Source organism: Dunckerocampus dactyliophorus, chromosome 21, assembly GCF_027744805.1.
Source record: "Dunckerocampus dactyliophorus isolate RoL2022-P2 chromosome 21, RoL_Ddac_1.1, whole genome shotgun sequence".
NCBI classification, from domain to species: domain Eukaryota; kingdom Metazoa; phylum Chordata; class Actinopteri; order Syngnathiformes; family Syngnathidae; genus Dunckerocampus; species Dunckerocampus dactyliophorus.
Genome location: NC_072839.1, coordinates 16058520 through 16079392, shown reverse-complemented (window position 1 = coordinate 16079392; position 20873 = coordinate 16058520). Strand labels below are relative to the sequence as shown.

The window sequence follows — 20873 nt, the reverse complement described above, 5'->3', positions numbered from 1 at the left end:
ACTAGAGGGCAGCATTTGACATCTCCGGCAAGTTGGAACAATCTTTTTTAGGATGAGTTGAGGTTTTTATTGGACATCATCACTCATAGCCAAAGAAATGAGTACAGTTTAAACATTCATGGTACAGTAATCTAACACAAAACCATAAAATAACTGCCAGCGGTAACAAAAACATAACAGTGTTTTGTTGCTCTTGATCCAGTTTGGTCAAACAGAACAAAGAAATACAGATATACAGGAAAAAAAACCCACGTTGTTTACGTTATGAGCATCCTCTCCTAATTGTAACACACAGAAAATGTGTCCATGAAATGTTTGGAGCAGCCTTTATCTAGCTGGTCATTTATGTACAGTACATTCTTCGACATGACATTCATTTGCCAGGATGTATCATGTATGAACATGCATTACAGAATAATCTTGGCCTGCTTTCCTCTTGTGGAGCTTTGATAACTGGCCTGTAACAGAAAGGGAGAGAGTCCAACTGACGACGGCGACATGTCTCAGGTGTATCGACTGCTGCGACTGCGACTTCGGTAGCGTGAAGAACTGCGAGTGGAGGAGCGTGAGGACCTGTACGTTGTGACAAGATGGTGGACGGCAAGGGAACATTGTGTAATTGACCAATCACATGTAGCAAAGTGACATGAGGCAACACTGAGGAGTTAGCTGGTCCCACCCTGCCTCTGGTGTAAAGACATCTTTCAACCATTTTCTATCAGCCTTCTGAGCTGTGATGAACAAGTGCCGTGCTCCTCCATGAGATGCAACCTTACCGAGATCTGCGGTCCCAACTCCTGTAGCTGTCGCTCCGGTGGCGACCGCGTCTCCTGCTCACACTGCGGCTACGACTGGAATAGCTGTCTGAGGAGTCAGACCTGCAGCAACATCCAGTCGTGGGATTATATTAGTAATCCTGATGATTTATAGGCAACCAAACCCCAATATGCGGCACAGTGTTTCCCGTACATTACACTACCTGTTGGCTCATGAATACATTATAATGGGACTGTGTAAATGTAGCCCGTCCTTCCTGGCATCGTAACTCTGCTTCTTAACACAACTCTAACACACCTGGTCTGCCAGAGAATAAGAAGATGTAGCAGGAGGGATCAGTCTTGCCAATTTAGCTATACAGGTAAGTGTTGCTATACTGTATTTAGCCAGTACTCAGACCCCTCTAGATTTCTCAAAAAAGCGACTAGCAACAAATCTAGCACCTTTCCCTGATCTTACTGGACACTTTTGAAGACTCTAACAAGACAGCACTTATCACTCTTCTCAAAGAGCAGCTGGTGCTGCTGTAACTTTTTTGGTGGTGGCCATGTCCTCGTAGATGCTTTTGGCAGAGGTACCGCTTTTGACCCATGTTGAGATGAAAGAGGTACCGTTATGAAGATCTACATGTGATACAATGCAGAAGGCGAGCCTACCTGGATCTCCTGCTGCGGTGATTATAGGAGCGACTCCTGGAGTGACTTCGACTGTACGTCCGACTGGTGAGAAGAACGAGCACACAAGCTCGTCATGCAATGCAATGAAGATGATGATGAATGATAAAACGCGCGGTGTACCTGTGACTTCGGTAGCTTCTGTATGTGCTGCTGCGTGAGCGCCCCCTGCCGCGTCTCCTTCGACTCCCGCTGCGATCCCTGAAAGTGAGAGCGAGCCCTGCTGTAAGCTTCTTCTTCTAAAAGTTGGTATCTAATATGTCTCTCATCATGCTGACCTGGAGCGGGAGCTGGAGCTTCGCGATCGACTCCTGGACCTGCTGTAGGAGTGTGACCAGTCTCTGGTGCGCGAGCGCTGGCTGGAGGCAGAGTGGGACCGCCGCTTCCTCGGGGATTTATCCCTGGTTACTCCCGCGGAAGGGGAGCTTTCCTCACTGGAGCTCTCCTGGTTCCTCGGCCTCCGGTTGAGTCGCACCGTCTTGCGGACCTCGTCGAAAAGCGATCCAGGTCTGACCCGGCTGGTGCTCTTGATCTCCATTCTCACTCCCTGTGCACAGGACGCGGGGTTCTGTTGCACTTGCATGTTTTTGGCTGTAAGCAGCGCCGTGCTGACGTTCTGCAGAGAAGACATTCCTTTCAAAGGCCTCCATTTGAAGTTAATGACGGTGCTGGGGGGCTTGTCCGGCTCCGCTTCAGCTTTGATCCCATCAGCTGTTGATGTGGTGACGGTAGATTGTTCTAGGCTTTGCAGCTGATGATGGAGGGCAACTTTATTGGCTTTGGCGGACAAATGGGAGGTAGTTTTTAGGGTTATTTCGGGGGTTTTACTGAAGGATTTAGGTATGGCTGAAGCTTCAATGATGGTTTCATGTTCCGGAGTACAAATGTCCATATCCTCCATAAAGTGGTGCTCTTTGGCGCTGCTTGTGTTAGAACTATTCCTGTTGGACGCCTGATGAAGAGGTTCAGATAGTTTGGAGTTTCTGTTATGTTCTTTCACCCTCAGCTGCCCCCTGTTTTCTTCTCTGCTTGGATTCCTGTAGAGAGAGCTCACATGCTCCTCTTTGACGTTCCTTGAGTCCACGTTGGTGTCTTCATTGGCAGCTCTGGCCGGGCTGCATCTCTCTCGCTTCGATTCATCTTCATCCTCCTCCTCTCCAAACTCTAAAGGCGGCTGCCAGTGAAATATCTCCTTGAGCTTCTGCCGTTTCTTCTTGGATCTCTTGCTCTTGTCCTTTGGATGGTGGGCACCTGTCTTGGTCTCCCTGGTCTTATGTTTGTGCTTCCGTTTGGACTTCCTCCTGCTCCTGTGCTTCTCGGGCTCGGCAGTTTTCTGTGGACTGACTTCTGACTGATCAGAGGCAGCAGGAAGCAGAGCCTCTGCCACCGCCTCAGAGGTCTTTCTTAAAGTTTCCCATTCAGATTCAGAGCTGGCCTCACCTTCCTCTTTTTCTGACAGGGCCAGTACCCTGGTGGTTAGGGTTTCAGGATCACTATCGGAATTCCACCCAGTCAGGCCTGAAGTCTTCTTATCATGGATCCCGCTGGATGCTTGGTTCTGATTTTTGGACAAACTACCACAGTTACTTAGGCTGACTTTATCACTATCACTGTCCCATCCAGACTTGTTACGAAAGCCGTCCACCGGTGCAGAGCTGCAGTTCTTTGCATGTTCCTGCAGACTTCCCTTGGAGATGGCGTTAACAGGACTTGGCTCCTTATCTTGAGCAAGTAAAATGTATTGGTCTATATTCTTTATCCTCTTCAGAGAACTGTAATACTTTTTCCACTCCTTGTCAATAGACGGTTTGTTCTTGCTGCTCCTCGTCTCGTGAGAGCGTTCAGAGTCTGATCCGCTGTTTGACGAAGACCTGCTGTGTTGGGACCTGGACCTGGACTTGCTGGAAGTCCTGCTTCTTGAGCGACCGTATGAACGGCTGCGGGACTTCTGGCTTCTAGAGGACCGGCTAGGCGACCCCTGTGTGGGTTTGTGTGCTTTTTCGTCTTCTGCGTCCACCGTCAGACGTTTGTCCTGAACTGAACCAGGAGCTTTGGCGTCAACGGTTTGACCCGTGGAGGAAGTGTTCTGTGAAGATATTTGGGCTTTGCTTTCATGGGTTGGGATGTAGGAGGGTTTCCAGGGCTTTTGACCGGGTTTCCAGCGGGAGGGAGGAGGACTGTCGCTCATGGGGATGACAGGGACACTTTCTGGAGCCAGGACAGTTGGTAGTCTTGAGGACTCTGTGACTTTGCCCTCGGGAAGCTTCCCCAGCGTGGTGTCTGATTTGGACTTGCTGGAGTTCCGCTTTCTTGGAGATCTGGACAAACTCCTCCTCCTGTTTGGACTCAACGACCTGGACCTGTGTCTGGACCTTGATCTGGACCTTGGTCGTGAATAAGACCGTGATCTGGATCGAGTCTGAGAACGACTTCTAGATGGAGACGGGCTCCTGGATCTTGAATAAGACCTGGATCTTGAATAAGACCTCGCCCGGGATCTCGATCGACTGGATATGCGGGATCTGGAGTAGGATCGGGACACAGAGGACCGCCGTCTGGCGTTACACTGACTTGACGAGGAACGGGATGGCGAGTGGGAGTTTCTGAATTTGGACCTTCTTGAAGATGGCCACCTTTCCGCCTCTGATGTTCCCGCCTCTGAAGGTTTGCTCTTGGAACTCTTCTTCTTGCTATGTTTATGTTTTTTGGCCTTCTTCTTGCGTTTGCCTTTTTTCCTCTCTTTCTTATGTTGGCGCGGTGGGCTGGACCTCTCAGAACTGCGGTCTGACGAGCGCTCAGAGGACCTGGACCACACAGAGTCGCTTCTGTTGTCCCATCTGTGTGAGGAACAGTCACTTGTGTGTTGAGTAGACAAAAAGCAAAATATGGAGTCATACCGGTCCCCTCTGCTCCATCGCTCCACACTGGGGGGCTGATAGGATTTTGTTCGCATCATCTCCTCTTTCCAGTGGGGCGGAGTTTCACTGCTGCCACGCTCTCCCACTGAAGCGGACCGAGATTTAGACCTGGTGGGAGTGTGGTACCTCTGTGGACACACCAAAAGACCTCAAGATTAGATTTAATGGCAACTGAAGCGGTTAATGAACACTGACATGACATGAATCAACATACGATTGTTCCTCTGCCTCTGATCTTGCGTCCAGACTTGGAGACTGCCGGCTTCTGTTCAGCAGGAACGCACACTTCTTGTTGCTCAACGCTGGGGGTGAAAACAAAGGCATTCAAGTCACATTCGAGCTAAGCAACTTGAATATCGGTGGTACTTGGGTTACGAACAAGCTCCATTCCTATGACGCATTGAGGCTCTTATGTAAGTTAACACTTCACACTGTACAACACATGACTATATGACTAAAAACAGTAATAAAAACAATAAATACGACAATTGAAATAACACTAATAAGGGAGAACAAAAAAACGCTACTTTGTTTTTAGCGTCACTTTCGTAGGCCTGGTAGCTGTGTACTGTTAAACAGTTCTGTGATTTATGACACTTTGTGAAGTTGTGAATGTGACAGAGTTTGTTGAGTTGAGTTTGCTGATGTTGTTTTGGCGCCGTTTGGTCAACGAAAGCCTTTTTTGTTTTAGCAATAAAGAGATTGTTGATTGCTGGAGGTGTTTTAATAGTGGGCTTTGTAGGCTTTAATTAGCTGCTTCTGTTTATCTGCTTTTATATCTTTAGAATGTACAGAAAAGACAAAGATGTGTGTTCATGTCTCACATACGGATTGTGGATGATGGGCAAAATTCCAAAAAAGTGCACTTTTCCTTTAGGTTGCTACAGTCACGTGACTGAGACAAGTGAGGCCAATATAATGAGCACAAAGCGTATTCCTCCGCCGTGGCAGAGGCACTGTAACTAGTTCTCCGGCATGTCCCCTGTTTATGGACCAAAATGAAGTTATTCATGTATTTATTAAGACAAAACAACACTGCAAACAGAGGACCAACTGTAGAGCTTCAACTGACATCTCTGCTTTGCTCTCCTGGACTGGCATATCCCGTCGCAGCAGGAAGTGGTTCTCAGGCACAGGAGGGATCTCCTCTGGTCGAACCACCAGCTTCTCTCTCTTCCCGCCTTGGTCCTTCTCTCCGTCCACATCAGCGTCTTCCATGTCTTCTTCTGAAGGCTCGTGGGAGCTTGAACCGCCACACAGAATATGCATTTAATACCAACAGCAACCCTTGAAGAACACAGTGGCGATGGATGATACAGCATGTCAAGGTCACTGTTACCTTTGTTTGGAGGATTCCACGACATCAACATTCTTCTCCCTCTTTCTCCTCTTTTTGGAGCGTTTACTTTTGCCATGTCTCTTGTGTTTGGGGTGTCTGGGCTTTTCACTATCAGACTCCACTGAGGAGGATCTCTGAGATGAAGCGTCCTCAGAATTGAGGGAAGAGTCAGCAGAATGAGACGCTCTTATCCTCTTGCCTTCGAGAACTGAAGACATGTTTTTAAATTTACATCCAAATCTGCCTTCAGTCTGACCTTGAGATGAAGCTTTTGCTGGAAGGCCTTACTGTCGTTAGCCGACTTGGTAATCAGCTGTCCACAGTCCACCACTCTCACGTCCGCGTACGGTCGGCTCGCCGAGTCCGTCTTCAGTCCCTCGATCTTCTTGATCACCTCAAAACCGGAGATGACGAGACCGAAGACGACGTGCACTCTGCCGGAAGATTGCAGACAATCCATCATTCACACCACCCACGGCCAGCAAACTTTACTTTGGCCCAAAGAGGATAAAAGTACCCGTCAAGGTGAGGCGCCATCTTGGTTGTGCTGCTTGAGCAAAAACCAAACCGAGAGGATATATCCACGGCAGATATGAGGACCATGAAAAGTGAGAAAGAGGAGGACAAGAATGAGGACAAATAGTGAAATTCACCAAAGGCTGGTGTTACTTTACAATGGGAAAGGATTAAAAAAAAAAAAAAAAAAAAAAAAAAAAAAAAAAAGATTACAAACCCTTTGCTTTAAAGATATTTGGCTGTTTAAATGATCTATACCAGGGTGCCAAAAGTGCGGCCCGAAAACTAAGACTTAACTAGAAAAATAAGAAAAAAAAAGAAAATAAAAAAAGCAGCAAAAATGGAAAAATCACCTGTAATTTTACAAGAATAAAGTGAAAATATTAGGAAAAAAGTTGTAATTTAACCTTGTAATATTATGAGAAAAAAAAACAAAAACAAAATGAAACATGCATAACACAAAATTAAACATAGTAGCATCAAGTTGAAATATTAAAGAAAAAAAAATGACTTTTTAAAAAGTCATAATATTATGAAAAACAAAATGACCAAGTTGTCATTTTTGGAAAATTATGCTATGGAGTACTCTAACGAGAAAAAAAAAGAGTCACAATTGTAAAACTTGTAATATTTTCAGGAAAATTAATTTGCTGTTTTAGTCACAGAGCTGAAATATTAAGGACAAAATGTTTTTTTTTCCCCCAAGTATGTGTAATATGAGAAACAAAATAAAATAAAAGTTGCCATTTTTGGAAAATTTGATTGGTTAAAGGTTTATGGGAATAAAGTCAAAATATTATGAAAGAAAATTGACCACAATTATTTAAGAAGAAAGTCAAAATATTTGGAAAATATTTTAAAAACCAGCAAAAATGGGGCAAAAAGACCCAAAGTTCATAGTAATAAGATGCTTTTTCACCTACTGTATATCCTAAAGCTGAGATGCTGTTTTTTCATATCCAAGTGACAAGCATACTTTCATTTTTCACTATCTGGCCCTCACTGGAACAAGTTAAGACACCCCTGATCTATACAGTAGATCGGGGGGGCTCACTGATGCGCTCATAAAAATGTTTTGGAAATATTTTTGACACACTGCTCCTTCCTGCTAGCTTGACGCTGACGTTCTCCTCCGATTTTGGATCAACATTTGCAACAAAAGTGAGTGTTGTAATTATTAGATCACATTCAGCTCCAGAACCTTTCCCTTCTCTCTTCAAATTCACTCACATTTGAAGTATAAAATGTATAGCTACTCACAACTAATCATTGATAATGTGAGATGATTTTGCTTCTGTAGCCAAATCATTTTTTCCCCACAGCACACCACGACAGTGCGTTCAAGTGTAAAATATCAGCACTTGATAAAAAGACATCATCAGTGAAGCATAACGATATAAACATGGAAAAATTGTGAAAGTGTGGTACATATGTGCTCTACATTTGACCTGTATTATCATGTATTTAGAAATTCTTACCCACTTAGGGGGAATGAGATGTGTTTTCTGCAGGAAAAAAAATTGTCCACTTTGGATTTTTATATATGTATTTGCGGGATCCACTGTAACTCTTACTGTGACTTAACTTCGATGCCTTCAAGTGAACCAGCAAAGCCAAATCTGTCACACCTCAAACCTTGTGTGACCTGTGTTTTAAAGACATCTAAAATAAACACTGCACTGTGTCAAATGCTTGCAAAGAAACAATAATGTCAGGAGAGCGAGAAAGAGAAAGAAATAGAAGCACAGCCTTGGAGACACATTACCTTGGAAGAGCAGGATGCTAGAGTTTCTGTAAATTTTACACAAAAAAAACGGCAAGAGAAGAAAGGTAACACATTTGTAGGAAGAATGGATGTTTCTCTGCACTGTGGTGTTTAAAGTACACATCATGAGAGGTGGGGGCCCAAACACACACGTGATGTTTATTCAGAAGGAGGGATGGGCATTCAACTACTAATTGGGAAAATTAACAAATGATTCATTGTTATTTTTCCCACATAATTTTTTATGTTCATCTACAGGTGCTACTTGAATCAATGACGATGCCCATCCCGACTCAGAAGCAACAATCACATTACAATTGAGCCGTTTATGATTAAGAATTGAATAGCTTCTGGTGAAGAACGTTGCTCACATGAAAAACTGTGAACCGTTGGTGTCTTTCCCGCGATTGGCCATGGACAACAGGAAGGCCCGGTCGTGTTTGAGAGTGAAATTCTCATCTGTCGGAAGCAGACAAACAAGGGGAGGGGCGTCAAGAGTGCGTCCTGCAAATCTGTGTCAGGTTGAATATTCGGTGCAATGATATTGGTATTTCATCTATCAATCCTAATGATCGCCTCACCCACCAGTCCTTACAAAAACCATATACTTATTTCTAGCAAAAAAAAATAGTTTTAGAACATTTGCTCCTTTTGTACAAGTTAAATAAGTTTCAACCTCCTCCGACTCCTTTTTGGGCTTGTCAAACATTACACATCTGTGATCAAACTTTAAAATTCTTTTCAGATGATTTTGTCATCATCATCCTAACTTATTGGTAGGGGTGTCACAAGACACTCAGCTCACGACATGAGACGATACACGAGATTGGGTCGACGAGGAGAAGAGACAAGATTTTACCATTACTTTTAATTAAAGTACAAATAAAAAAAATATACAACAATATATTACAATCTACCACAGTAACTTCATTTCTATTGCCTTACCTGCATTGCTCCTCACGAGGCTACTGTACACTCTTCGGCACTATGTGTATGCTAGCAGCCCCGCCTCCACCCACCGAGACAAAGAGACTATGACTGATAAAAGGGCTCACTCTGTTCATGCTGTTGTTCTATGAAACAAACACTCTTCTTGCCTGTTTGGAGGCAGGAGACACGCATGCACATGGCGATATACTGAGGCTGGCAAAATGATCAACTTCATTTTCATTTGTGTGATTAATTCATCTACTGTATCATCATCCCGGGCATAGTGCCCATGAGGTTTTTTTTTCCTGAACGAGAACTCTTATCACGTTTTAATCTCATGATATCGTGTGACACCCCTACTTATTGGGATGGCTCAGTTCATTTAATTTGTCCTTTCTTCCCCCAATCAATACGACAGCGCTACGAGGCAGATACTGCTACAGTACAATGCTGAAGCTGTGAAATGGAGGACCATTTATCAAAAGGCTAAAAACAATGTTTCCCAAATGCTGTGACCTTCACTTCAGTGCATCTAAATGGTGATATAGTATCCTTGTTGCCGCACTAAATCCAATATTGGCGTTGTGGCACTCAAGGGAGTCTTCCCAAAGCTGCAGTGTGTGGCAGGCAACCTTGTAAAGGGCACTGCAGCTTTAAGTGTGGAACATAAAAAGAAATGTGAGCAGGCTGAGGCTGAAGTTTGGAGGTCTAACAGGGGCGGCTGTGCCAATGGAAAACATCCCGTCAGATCCACTGAGTGCAAGCATGGTTTGAGGGTCAGGTGGTGGGGACAGTGTGTACATGTCTTACCTTCTCATTTTGCAAAAGACCACTCTATAAATAAAAGAATAATGTTGGAAAATTTTAGGCAAGAAGATTGTAGTGTTCAAAAAAAAAAAAAAAGAATGCCTATACGCTCCATGCTGATTTTATTTTAGTTTTTTGGTAAAGAAAGCCCTTTAACTTCTCACTAAACAGAAAACTCAACTGCACATGTGAAAAGGTGGCAGGTCTGCACAGTTGTTGAGTACACTACCGGTCACAAGTTGAAGAGCAGCTAATGGTGGATTAAAATGGTCGCAGATGACAACAACTATCCCAAGGGATGTTCTCACTCTACGAGTGCGGTTGCGCTACCTAGTGGTGAGGTTGGCTCATTACTCTTTCATCCATCCTGATGGCATTTTTGCCACAAATTGTGATGATCTGATAACAGGGCTGGCTGTTGGCTTTTTGTGGCCCTAAACAAGATTTTGTTTGTGGCCTACCAAACGACATATACCTCAACTCCTAAACAATCTCACACATACATGCTGCATGATGAAGACAAGACATGAATTTATCGCCAATCTCTATATTTAAACACGGTCTATTATGGCATTTGAACCATTTCAGGTTTTATATTCCTAGGGTTTGATTTTATCAGTTGCTAATCAAATAGAAGCATCCAAATGCCACTACTGAGAAAGTTTGAGCATGTGCTCCCCCCCAGTGGATGTGGCCCTAACCCACCACACTGAATGTACAGTACAATAATCACTCGTTTGTCACGTGATGAGTGAATTTCTGCAAAGTGGGATTCCTTCTTGACAAATGAGATATTTTCATAGTTAGTGGATAGAAAACCTGTCTACAACTTTCTAAATACGCTTTTTAACATTACAGCCCTCTAGACACTTCCACTCCTATAACCCAATATACTGTAGTAGCCATAATCAAAGAAAATAAGACATGTTGTGGAGGACAGGAAGTGACGTCCTGGTTTCAGAGTTGAGACCGCAACAGTAGCCCATGTTATTATTATGTTATTATTGTCCCTGTTGTGAGATCATTCTAACCTGCAATAAAAGCCTGTTGTTCTGGCGATCAAGTCTGGTGATTGTCTCACTGAACAATTACTGACACCTAGTGACCAATGTAGAATACTACATTCACAATTTGAATGTGTCTTCTTAATGCCGTGTCATTTAGTGATTTTTAAGCTTGAAAATGCTTAATTTAGGCAAAAAATACGTAACATTTGCTTGACTATGCATTTCAAACATGAGACAGCATGATTTATTCATTAATACAGGTTTGAAAAAGCGTGACATTCGAAACGCGATGTGGCCAGGGACGACTATATATGCCAGGAGCCGGCCCTGTCTGATAAAAATGCTAAATGTGTTTTGTGGCAATGGAAAACTTTGAAGACGTAAACATTGCTTAGTCATGGCATTGTTTGTGATGATGCGGCAACATACTGATTTTAAACAGTTACGTACTCTACTACTTACGTACAGAGATGTCCTAACACAAGCAAGGGGAAAAAAACGAGGCTCTCCTCACACTTTTAACCGGTAGCGCCCAGACAATCATTCACAAAAATTTTAACAGGGGATTTTTTTGATAAGACGACAATGATCAGAATGACTTGTAAACATTATTACTGTAATACACACATGCATATAGCAGGTTGGTCATGCAGATAGATCATTATTTATGAGGTCTTTGTGATGTCTTAATTACCTTCAAAGTAGCCTCCATATATGGACTCTCCTCCTCTTCCATTTCCTGTCAACATGAAAGTCTCATTAAAAAATAAAAAAAATCCCCCTCCTAATTAAAGTACATTTTGAACTGAAATCCTGCCATATTAAAACGTGCATGAAATCAGACGTGGATGTCAGGGTGAAGGGTGAAGCTTGTGCTGCAGGTGAACTCCAGCGAGCAGGAATATGAGAATCAGTGCACATCCAAAGCTTGCGCTGCATGAGGCTGATTGGAGTAGAGAGTCGGTGTCAAAGTGTTGGCCGTCATTACCTTCAGTGAAGTCGCCTCCCTGGATCATAAAGTTCTTTACAACTCTGTGAAAGGTGGAGCCTTTGTAGCACAGCTTTTTCCCTGCCACTTTGCCCATTCCCTTTTCACCTGCAGTCATGAAACACACGTTAATAACGATACGCAACACACACGCTTTTTTTGTGTAGGTGTGTTTAGCGTACAGTATAATGCTAAAAAGTGCTGCACTGCACATCACTGGCTTTTATGTCAGGAGGCAGACTGAATTTGAGCCCGGTACTGCGCATGAGGGACAGAGGACAGAGGCACGGCTGTTCAAAGTGCCGTCTTGGGTTGCTAATCTTTTGGTATTTTACCTCCCTGGCTTCACTATTGTTCCGGGCTCGGGTTTAATATATCCCCATGCTCACTGCATCATATCTTAACAACTTCAGGTCTAACCATGTTTTATTATTATTATTATTATTATTATTTTAAAATATATATTTGTTATGTTTTTATTTTAGATTTTTTTTAATAGAAAAAGCACAAAATAAGCAATGTTTTCCAAAAACCCAGTCTCTTTTCTTGTTACTTTTTTCTTTTTGTTCTTATTTTTTTCCAGTCTTGACCAATCCAATAATTGATTGTAATGCACTAATCCAATAACTAATTGTAATGCACTAATATTTTTTGGAGCGCCACTTGGAGATTTTTTTAAAACTTAAAAAAAAAATGTTTTTAGAATAATTGGGAGTCAATGGGACCAAATTGGTCCCAAAGGTCAGGAGTGCAATTCTATATTCTATACACCTTTTAAGAATCATAAAAATCAAACGAGCCAAATATAGAAGTTTTTGGTGTCTTCAGGGGTTAAAGCTTATTTAACAACAGAACAGGTATTGGTTTCATTTTGTGCTTGTGCATGCGTGCACCTCATTACAGGCACGGCTGATTAAAAAATATATATTGATGATGTTTCCTGGGCTTCGTGTAAGTGTGTGCTGATTTGAAAATCCATTTACATGTGATAGTACGTGAAATATCTCTATATGTTGATGAACAGAAGTCAGCTGTGGCATGTGCGTATGAGGTCCCATTATAATGTACTACATTATTATGTTAATGAAATAATGGTGTGAATGTAAAATGGAAGTTGTTGTATGGGGTCGTACTAACCAGTGCACAAACAGAGGAAGTTCTTGCTGGTCTTGGGACAAACGTCGGAAAAAAGTTGAAAGACAATACGCCCGACTGCAAAACAACAAAAAGAGAAGGATCAGTTTTTCTTGTGCGGGCAGTTTGTGGCATCAGTGAGGCACTTCTTGCACTTTTAATTGGCCTATTAAAGATCATTATCCAAAAAAAGGTCGGCATAAGGACAATAGCAGGTCGTTGATCAAGAACGACATTTTAGCCTGGGGTGAGCACCTGCTGCTGGCACAGATGACAGATACAACAAGGACTTTTTAGGCTTACCAAACTAGACGTCAAAGCAGTAGGAGATGTCCTACTTCATTCAAAAAGTCAAGGAAACAATAAAGACACAACAAGGCCATTGTAATGAGGATGATGATGGATGATAAGATAAGTTGAAAGGACTCATCCAAGATCCTACCTGGCTCCCGATTGAGCTCCACATCAAAGTAACACTGAGGGCGGTCCTTCACGCCCATTCTCATAGTCCAGGTGACCTAAAGTGAGGAAAGAAGACACAAAAAGACTCTCGTAGGTAAATATGTCAGCACAAGCCTACTAGTGTGACCAACAGAGCGAGAGAGAAGGGAAGAGTGATGGAGAGCGAGAGAGGAGGGAAATATATTCAAACTTGTTAGGTCACATGCTTGGAGGAGGGATGGGCATTCCACAACATGTCGCTCATTAACTCTTTTTTTATAGTCATTTGTAGGGTGTCACGATACACGACGACACACGAGATTGGGTCTACAAGACCGAGACAAGATGAATGAAAAAAATGTGACAATATGATACCATCTACTAATATCATTTCCATGACATGACACTCTTCTGCAGCCCACACCAGCTCGCCGCCTGTCTCCTGCAGCAACTCCAGAGTAAAACAAGGTTCAGCCCCTCTTGAGGAGTTTGGTTCCAGAACCCAAACTGTGGGTCGAGGCGCGTCCGACTATGTCTAGTTGGAAAGTCTCAACCTCTTGCACAGGTTCGGACTCCTTCCCCACCAGAGAAGTAACATTTCATGTCCCAAGAACCAGATTTGCCCGCCGAAGACCAGGTCGACCAGGCGCCTGCCCTCAACCGCCACCCAAAACACGTAGCACCGGACCCTAAAGCTTGCCCCCGCAGGTGGTGGGTCTACGGGAGGGGGGGAGAGATACTTGAGGGTATAAATAAATAAAATAGAATTACGAATAAAAATTATGAAATGCTTTGTATTGTTTATGCTATGAAATACACTACTTTAAAACATGACCAGACACATAAAGTGAATTTACAAAGTATCGGTAATGCCGATATCACCCAGAATTTTCCGCATGAGTAAATACTGCGGGATCGGATCGGAACGAAAATCAGTGGTATCGCACATCATTACTAGTGTGGAGAGTGTGAACATTAATATAGAGCTTAAGGGTACCAGTTATGTCGCATACTGTAGATTGTGGACCTAGTGTTTAACTTTTAAAAACAATGTACTAACAGCTGAAAGACATTGCCTTCTGATTAGAGACACAGCCATCACTGCTAAAATGCTTTCAATGTAACATGCAATGTAACACAGTTGTTGGACAGTTTTCATGATTACTATGCCACTGAATAATGATCCAACACAACATTGTCTGGCAGTTCAACAAGCTGTCGTTTTTAGATGAATCAACACACTATAATTTGAAAAACACAATCTCACAGCGGTCATCGCAACATCGACTTTAACGTTAACTGGACTGGACGTTTAGCCAAAATTAAACATTATTAGCAACATCTTATCAATGTCGACTGACTAAATGAACATCACATTCAAAGATAGCGTGCTTCCATAAATTACGCTCACTAGCTTACGTCCGAACTAGCCTGGTTTTTTTTCGTACCGCCACGACACAATAGTCGTTCACAGTGGCGGTCCTACTCGCTGAACCACTTTTTCGGTGATGTCAAATGCCATCAGTGTCAACACCAACCTGCGTATGAATCGCTGAATTCACATCTAGTCACCGAGGGCCGACAGGACAGCTAGCTTTGAGCTAACTCTTTTAGCAACGTGAAGCTAGCTACATCCGGATAAAGACATTGGATTGTCCCTCTTGACGTTCCGTACGTTATTGTGGTTTGTGGTGGTAGGATTTCATGTTATCTAGCTAGCATGCTATCTGTCTACAGATAACCATAACATATGTTTCATAACATCGAACTTTAAGTGTTGTTTTTATCGAGTTAGTACATGAAGGAACGTAATATGATACACGAAATATGTATGATGCTGGAGATCACTGTACTTTAAACTGATGGCGTAGTCGGCAAAAGCTAGAGTGGATAAGAAGAAGAAAGGTGCCCAATGGAAGTCTTTATTATTATGAGCAGGTAAGGTGCAACGTAGAAATGTGGTAACCTGAGCAGAAAAAATAATTTTAAACCAACACGCCCATCACTTGCACTCTTTTATTGCATTCATTGGATCTCGACTGGTGATTTGCACAGTAATAACTCAGCTAAGAAGCTCTTATTTGTAGCGCTCATTTTGCAGGTGTCAGGTTGGATTTTGCTGATTGAAATCTACCTTTTTTGTTTTTAGTTTATATTATGTTAGTTTATATAATGGTCACATAATGATGTATTTTTTATTGTATTTTATTTTTAAAACATTAAAAATGTTTTTAAGATGTCAACTTGGACTGTGTGTTATTTTATGTGGATTAAAGTCTACGTTTTTTCTACTTATTTGGTTTTCCATAGAAAAAAACATATGATTTTTATAATATAATTTATACATTATTTTCTACATGTTTTTTTCAAGCTTTTAAGATGCCAGCTTGGATGCTGTCGTCTTTTTTGCTGATAAGTTTTTTTTTGTTTCTTTTTAATAGCTTCTGCAGGCAGAGAGTTGTTGATGGATGATGTCTCTGATCCTGTTCGCCTTCGTGGTGCGGGTCAGGGACGGACTCCCTCTGTCAGCGTCCACTGACTTTGAGCACAATCGTGAGCTGCAGGAGAGGAAGCAGCAGCTGAGGACCATCAGCAAGATGCTGGCCTTCTTCCCAGAAAGAGCCACCGTCAAGGGCCAGGAGCTCAACATATAGTAAGACGATTTGGAGTCCATATGTCCGTCTCTTTGGTGTCTAAACACACCTTTTTGTCCCTTCTCACCTGTCCAGCTTGGTGTCCTCAGAGGGTGTGTCCTACATGAGCGTGTGTCACCGCAGCATCCCCGTCACCAAGGCCTTCTGCTTTCTGGAAGACCTTCGCTGGGAGTTCGCAGCGTGCTACAAGCACACTGTGGTGTCCCTGGCAGACCGACCCTATCCTTTTTTACACTTTGGTTAGTTGGACTTCCTCCTCACGTTAGTCTCCTCTTTTGGGAAGAAAATAATACAACAAATCGAGTGGATAGTTTCTTGAATCAAAGGCTTGTATTTCTTAAGTGTTTAGACATTTCTGGATTCAAGTCAGAGAGAAGGACAATGGTGACTCTTAAAATATGAATTCTTTGGTTTTAAGGCAGTTCATCCTTTTTTTGTTAGATTCAAATATTGTTGGGAGTACGATTTAGATGTTTTTTTTTATTTACGTCATTTAATGACAATGTCGTTTTGAGGAAATGTCAGCTGTTTTAAAAATTCCATCTAAATAATATTTTCATGAAATAGACAAATATGTTAGGACAGTTGCTGTTTGATTTAATTTCACTCAAACTCTTTGCATGTTTCTTTTTTTATTACTTTTGGGGGATAAAAAAAATTGCATGTGTAGTTTTTATTTTTTTAATATATATTTTAATACTTTTGTTATTTTTATTTGACTTTATTTTATTGTTTTTTTCAGTTGAAAGCCAATTACTTACAGACTTTTATTGTGTGTATTATTTTAAATGTAATGAGTACTACTACTAGTACTACTACTAGTGATGTGGTAAAAGTGCATTGTTGTGACTGTGTTGTGTGTCGTTGACATAGACAGTACCATCCAGAAGCTGAAGCAGCAGTACAACCAGAAAGGCGGTCCGGCCCTGGAGGTGACTTTGGCCGAGGTTCAGGAGGACTTGAGGCTCCGCCCACCACAGATTCTCACCCTGGAGGAGGTGGCGCTCACCAACGGCTCTGCAAATGGACACGTGGAGCAAGGCCCCGGTTCTGGTACAGACACACACACACACACACTCACACACAGCAGAATCCAGGATGATGCGCATACGTCACATGATTGCATCGCTTTTCGCTTGTGTCGACTAGGCCAGAACGTCAAACTGGAGCCGGTGACAACACCTGGCATCCTCTCTCTGGTCCTCAATATCATGTGTGCATCCTTGAATGTCATCCGCGGCGTGCACCTCATAGAATACACATTCCAGGTATTAGCCAGTACCCTCCTGCAAGGTGTGTATGGTTATGAATGGTGGTGATGTCTGTCCTCATGCAGGATGATTATGACAGCCTGTGGAGCGTGGCGGCTTTCCTCCTGGCGTTCCTCTGCGGCGTCTTCCAGGTGAGTCCAGGATGTCGCTGACTAACTTGAGCTGACGTGACGTTTGGACCTGTCTTTGTCCCCCCCCACTCCTCGCAGTGTCACCTGTACCTCTTCCATTCCCGCCTAAAGACAGTCAAGTCCGTCCTTCTGCTGACTGCCATCGTCTTATGCAACGTCTTCCTGCTGGGCCTGAGGAACGCCTGGCAGATTGTGTTCCACGTCGCCGTAGCCTCGCTGTCCACCGTCCTCATCGTCAAGCGCAGAGTCCAGGACAGGAGCAACGACTGCGGGGTGTGATGCACGCACACATGAACGCATGAACACTCTTGGCTAACGTCTGCTCTCGCACTGCGGTTAGACCTGGAGGACTCGATGGATGCATCTAGAGGACTTTTTTCCATGTCAAAGAAAAGCAGATTATTTTTTTATGATGTACATTTGGCTCAGGTCGACGCATGAAATGAGCACATAATGCATCAGTAGGGTCCAGTGGTTCCCACAGGACTGCAATCTATTCGTGGCGGTGATGATGCAATGACATGATCATCAAATTTGCATAATTGGCATAGTCGCTTCTTTTTGGGGAGGGGGGGGGTTTGTATGTCACAAACAAGACGGAGCCGCCTGTGAGTGCTTTCAGATGGGGAAGGGGCCCCACAGTGGCACCTGATGCTCGCTGAGAAGAGCCATACGTGCTTTTGCCAAAAAGTCTCTTCACTAGATTTGTTGGTAGTCACTTTTTTTGAAAAGGGGTCTGGGTCTGAATACTGGCTAAATATCAAGAGAAAGCCAATAAATTGGCAACACCGACCCCTCCTGCTATATCCTCTTTTTCCCTGGCAGACCAGGTGCGTTTTTGGGCAGACCGGGAGTGCCAAATCTATCTGTGGTGGTCTGGACACTGGAGTACGCAAGTGTACGCCTAAATGCTGCTTTGAGGCCTTTATGGGGGACAAAAAGACAAATGAAGTTGAGCTATTTTGTCTGTCTGATCCTTGAAGGGCTTTTATTTTATGCTTTTTTTGCTTCAGGGAGATTTTTCCATAATTTCAGTATTTTTGTGGTAAAAAAGAAAAAAAAAGCCCGGGTAATAATAATAATATCAAAGCACTGATTTGAAGGTTGGAATAATATGTCGTTTTTGCTATTTAATGTGCTGCTTATCAGGGTCAGCTTCCAAATATTTATTACAATATGAATGTTTCCTTTTCTAGTTAAGTGAATGAGGTTCATTTATTGATGTGTTAGTAGTATTGTTCCCAAGCCGTCCTTGCCTTTGAGCGCTGGCAGGTGTTTTGGTGAAATTGCAGTAGTTTTGATACAAGCAGGAAGACTTTGTGGATTATTTTACAACACAGCAAAGTGTTTGTTGGCGTTGATATTTTAAAGTTGAGGTTACTTCGTGTTCAAATGAATCATAATTAAGATTATTGTGAAGGAGGAAACAGTAAAGTTTCCGTTTTAAACCTTTTAATTTCAATTTAGTTGCATTTTTTTTACATTTGAAAAAGAGGAAGTAATTTGACATAATCACAGTAACTGCGAAATACACATCTTATTTCAAGGGTTTATCTTTTTGATTATTCTACTGACATTTCATCAATAAATGGTCTATTTTCACCCCACACTTGTCTTTTTTAATATGTTTATGTTCACACTAAACAATGATAAACTGTGATAAGAAAATAAAAAAGCACAAGTGGAAGTAAAAGTGCAAAAATAACACAAATAGATCAGCTGAAAAATTCCACCTTCGTGGCCAACCGCTTTTTTGTATTTCTCCGATCATCCACCAGAGGGTGCTCTTTGACAGCATATGATCGCTAACCCTGTTGTTTACAAGCAGTTCCCCAATTCCCTTCAACCGCGTTGTTAGTCGGAATTTATACCTAAATGATAGCTAAATTAACATCTTTCAGTTTTAAACCTTTTCATTACAACTAGTTGCATTTTTTTACATTCGAAAAATAATAGAAAGTAATTTAACATTAATCACAGTCACTGCCAAATACACAGATTATGTCTGGGGTTTGTCTATCTTTTTAAATTATTCTAAGGACATTTCAGTCTTTTTTAAATGTCTTTATGTTCACACTAACAATAATAAACTGTGATAAGAAAATATGAAAGCAGAAGTGGAAGTAACCAACCCTTTGTATTTCTCCGATTGTCCAGATGGTGCTGTTTGACAGCATTTGAAAGCTAACACTTAACCCGCGTTCCCTTCCTTCACCCGCTAACCCTAACCCGTTAGTCGGAGTTGATAACTAAATGATAGCTAAATTAACAACTTTCAGTTTTAAACATTTTAATGTTAACTTAGTAAAAAAAAATACATTTGAAAAATAATAGGAGTCATTTAGCGCCAATCGCAGTAACTGCCAAATACACAGCTTATGTCTGGGGTTTATCCATCTTAAATTACGATTCTACTGACATTTCGTCAATAAATGGTCTCTTTTTTCCCCCCACAGTTGTATTTTTTCCATCCATCCTTTTTCTATGCCGCTTATCCTCATTAGGGTGGCAGGGGGTATGCTGGAGCCTATCCCAGCTGACTTCGGGCGAGAGGCGGGGTACACCCTGGACTGCTTTTTTAACAAAAAATTTATGTTCACACTAAACAATGCTAAACTGTGATAAAAAAAAAAAAGCAGAAGACGTAATCTTTTTAAAATAACACAAAATAACTCTTAAAAATTCAACCTTCATGGCCAACCGCTTTTTTGTATTTCTCCAATTGTCCACGAGAGGGTGCTGTTTGACAGCATATTGAAGCTCACACTGTTAACTACAGGATGTCCTCGAGTTCCCTTCCATCAACGGCGGAATTTATTGCTAAATGATAGCTAAATTAACAACCAAGTCAATCACGTTGTACACACCGTTGTGAAAAAAGCGAGCAGAAATTAACGAGACTGATGGCATGAATGTAATTGCAATCAAGTCAGTGAAAGTGAAAAGTTAGCGTCATTGAACGCAGCGTGATGTGTTGACTGTCAAGTCTGGAGGTCTTTCAGAGAGCTAGCGGTGGATGCTCTCCTCCACACGGCTTCATCTCAAGCCACGCATGAAATTGCCAAGCAAAGTCAAATTAAGTGATAAAAAAATGTCCTCTGCAAGCCCCGCCCCTTTCTGTGAAATAGCACATAGCCGGAAATGGACTCTGCTATCAGAACTTCAATGCAGAAATTCATTTCGTGAACCAATACAAGCACATTATTATTTATTATGCCGCCTGCCAGCATGCATTGCCACTGACAACATTTCTATGCATCGAAATAATTAAAACGGGCAGGCAGTTCATAACATGAACAACAAAATACCACCACAACGTACTCTGCCAGGCATTGCCTGGATGCTCTCCCACCACCAATTAATAATAGTCATGCAAAATCGTACAAAAGAGGGTTACGGCTGTATATAATATTGCCACGTTATTCTCGTAACATGATGACTTTATTCTCCTAAAATCTTTACATCTTAGTACAACTTAGCATGTTTTTTGCCTTGTCATATTCCGGCTTTATTTTCGTAGC

General features: G+C 42.3%; 2 protein-coding genes across 7 annotated transcripts; one reads left to right on the top strand and one right to left on the bottom strand.

Annotated features, from left to right (window-relative positions):
* Positions 1–49: 49 nt before the first annotated feature.
* On the bottom strand, positions 50–15137 carry nktr (natural killer cell triggering receptor). Of its 6 annotated transcripts, XM_054765660.1 has the most exons (19): positions 14835–15134; positions 13298–13373; positions 12859–12933; positions 11722–11829; positions 11428–11472; positions 9730–9753; positions 8361–8448; positions 7990–8015; positions 6226–6255; positions 5997–6142; positions 5709–5916; positions 5442–5612; positions 4584–4671; positions 4349–4497; positions 1730–4288; positions 1575–1652; positions 1434–1496; positions 777–878; positions 50–573 (listed from the first exon to the last, which is right to left on the bottom strand). In XM_054765660.1, exons 9-19 carry the CDS (start codon positions 6243–6245, stop codon positions 504–506), a joined length of 3654 nt encoding a protein of 1217 aa, XP_054621635.1. In that variant the 5' UTR covers positions 6246–6255; positions 7990–8015; positions 8361–8448; positions 9730–9753; positions 11428–11472; positions 11722–11829; positions 12859–12933; positions 13298–13373; positions 14835–15134; the 3' UTR covers positions 50–503. The 6 variants fall into 6 exon arrangements, with proteins under 6 accessions (XP_054621635.1, XP_054621633.1, XP_054621632.1 ...); XM_054765658.1 differs by lacking the exon at positions 7990–8015; XM_054765657.1 differs by lacking the exons at positions 7990–8015; positions 9730–9753.
* On the top strand, positions 14712–18971 carry sec22c (SEC22 homolog C, vesicle trafficking protein). Its single transcript, XM_054765676.1, has 7 exons — positions 14712–15234; positions 15738–15949; positions 16026–16189; positions 16824–17003; positions 17100–17218; positions 17287–17352; positions 17431–18971. Exons 2-7 carry the CDS (start codon positions 15765–15767, stop codon positions 17629–17631), a joined length of 915 nt encoding a protein of 304 aa, XP_054621651.1. The 5' UTR covers positions 14712–15234; positions 15738–15764; the 3' UTR covers positions 17632–18971.
* Positions 18972–20873: the final 1902 nt, after the last annotated feature.

Coding starts and splice junctions, on each gene's coding strand:
- nktr (XM_054765656.1), bottom strand. CDS start 13,361: ATGAGAATGGGCGTGAAGGACCGCCCTCAGTGTTACTTTGATGTGGAG. Junction 8,449..11,427: donor ATATGGAGGCTACTTTGAAG/GTAATTAAGACA, acceptor TGCTTCCGACAG/ATGAGAATTTCACTCTCAAA. Junction 1,497..1,574: donor AGAAGCTACCGAAGTCACAG/GTACACCGCGCG, acceptor TCTTCTCACCAG/TCGGACGTACAGTCGAAGTC.
- sec22c (XM_054765676.1), top strand. CDS start 15,765: ATGATGTCTCTGATCCTGTTCGCCTTCGTGGTGCGGGTCAGGGACGGA. Junction 16,190..16,823: donor CTATCCTTTTTTACACTTTG/GTTAGTTGGACT, acceptor TCGTTGACATAG/ACAGTACCATCCAGAAGCTG. Junction 17,219..17,286: donor TCATAGAATACACATTCCAG/GTATTAGCCAGT, acceptor GTCCTCATGCAG/GATGATTATGACAGCCTGTG.